A 1,100-nucleotide genomic window follows, 5' to 3' on the forward strand; every position below is an offset into this window, starting at 1 on the left:
ACAGGGTGAATCTATTAGTGTGTCCCCTATTGATTTCAGACAAACCCTTGGCCTCAAATTGATTAAACTAATTTTTTACTACCAAACCAACTCCCAAAAATAATTATAAAGTTTTTTAATGCTTTTAAAATATTTTTAAAGTTTTTTGTTAATACATGATATACCAAAAGCAGAGGATCACTAGTTCAAACCTCACAGTTGTCAAATACAAATTTTTGTCGTCTTATACATCACTTTAAAGCTCTTATTAGTACGAACATTTTGATGTAGGAAGGATTTAACTATTTTGATTTGTTTAATGGGCGCTCTTTGTATGAAAAGCTTGGTACTATTTCAAATCCCATATTTTCCTTGAAAATTTATATATCTTTATTCTGATTAAATTTTCCATTCCTTATGAGCCAAACTTTACTTTGTTACCAATATTACAATAATATAAAAAACAAGAATATTTTGTTAGTAGTTAAATAGTCAAACTCAAACATTTTAAAAGCATTATACAGCATATAATTTTTATGGTATTACAATTCTAAGCAAATTTAAACGCTATCCACAACTCTGTTAGTTTTCAGATTATCAACTACAAACGTGTTTTCCTCATATAAAAATGTTAATTGTTTGCAGTGCCGTTCGTATCTCTTGAGACAGTGTAACATAATATGCTTAACAATTAACATGTGACATGTGTTCAGTTGATAACTCGCAAACTAACAGAGTTACGGATATGTTTTGGATTTCATAGATGCTAAATCATACAATTACAGATTTTTTGCATTAGTAAGCTAGGATTATGGCAAAAAATATTATGTTGTATAGGTATTCAAAGTTCATCGTTGTATTTAAACATTACACTATGTAAGTCTTTAGCTTAAAATGATTTCCAGTTTCTTTTATTATTACTAGATTAATGGAATAAGTAGAAAAATAAAAGTTTTTTTCTGTAAATAAAAGATAAAATTAAGATTAATCGCATAAATGATTAAGTTTAATTTCACTTTCACTAAACCATTCCAAACCAAAGGTACGACAAGAACATCTCCCGAACTCTTGAAAGCGTTATATTTCTTCCAACCAACGGAGCTGGAAGAAATATTATCGTA

General features: G+C 28.2%; 1 protein-coding gene across 1 annotated transcript in view; it reads left to right on the forward strand.

Moving 5' to 3' along the window:
- Positions 1-696, forward strand: part of LOC128997522 (A disintegrin and metalloproteinase with thrombospondin motifs 6-like) — a 32,579-nt gene extending 31,883 nt beyond the window's left edge. Inside the window, exon 12 of the mRNA XM_054423162.1 lies at positions 693-696. Within this exon, the coding sequence (XP_054279137.1) occupies positions 693-696 (4 nt within the window). The remainder of the gene's footprint in view (positions 1-692) is intronic.
- Positions 697-1,100: the final 404 nt, after the last annotated feature.

The sequence above is a fragment of the Macrosteles quadrilineatus genome, unplaced genomic scaffold (assembly GCF_028750875.1).
Source record: "Macrosteles quadrilineatus isolate MER2022 unplaced genomic scaffold, UCM_ALF_1.0 Scaffold_6__1_contigs__length_79288215, whole genome shotgun sequence".
In the NCBI taxonomy this organism is placed as follows: Eukaryota; Metazoa; Arthropoda; class Insecta; order Hemiptera; family Cicadellidae; genus Macrosteles; species Macrosteles quadrilineatus.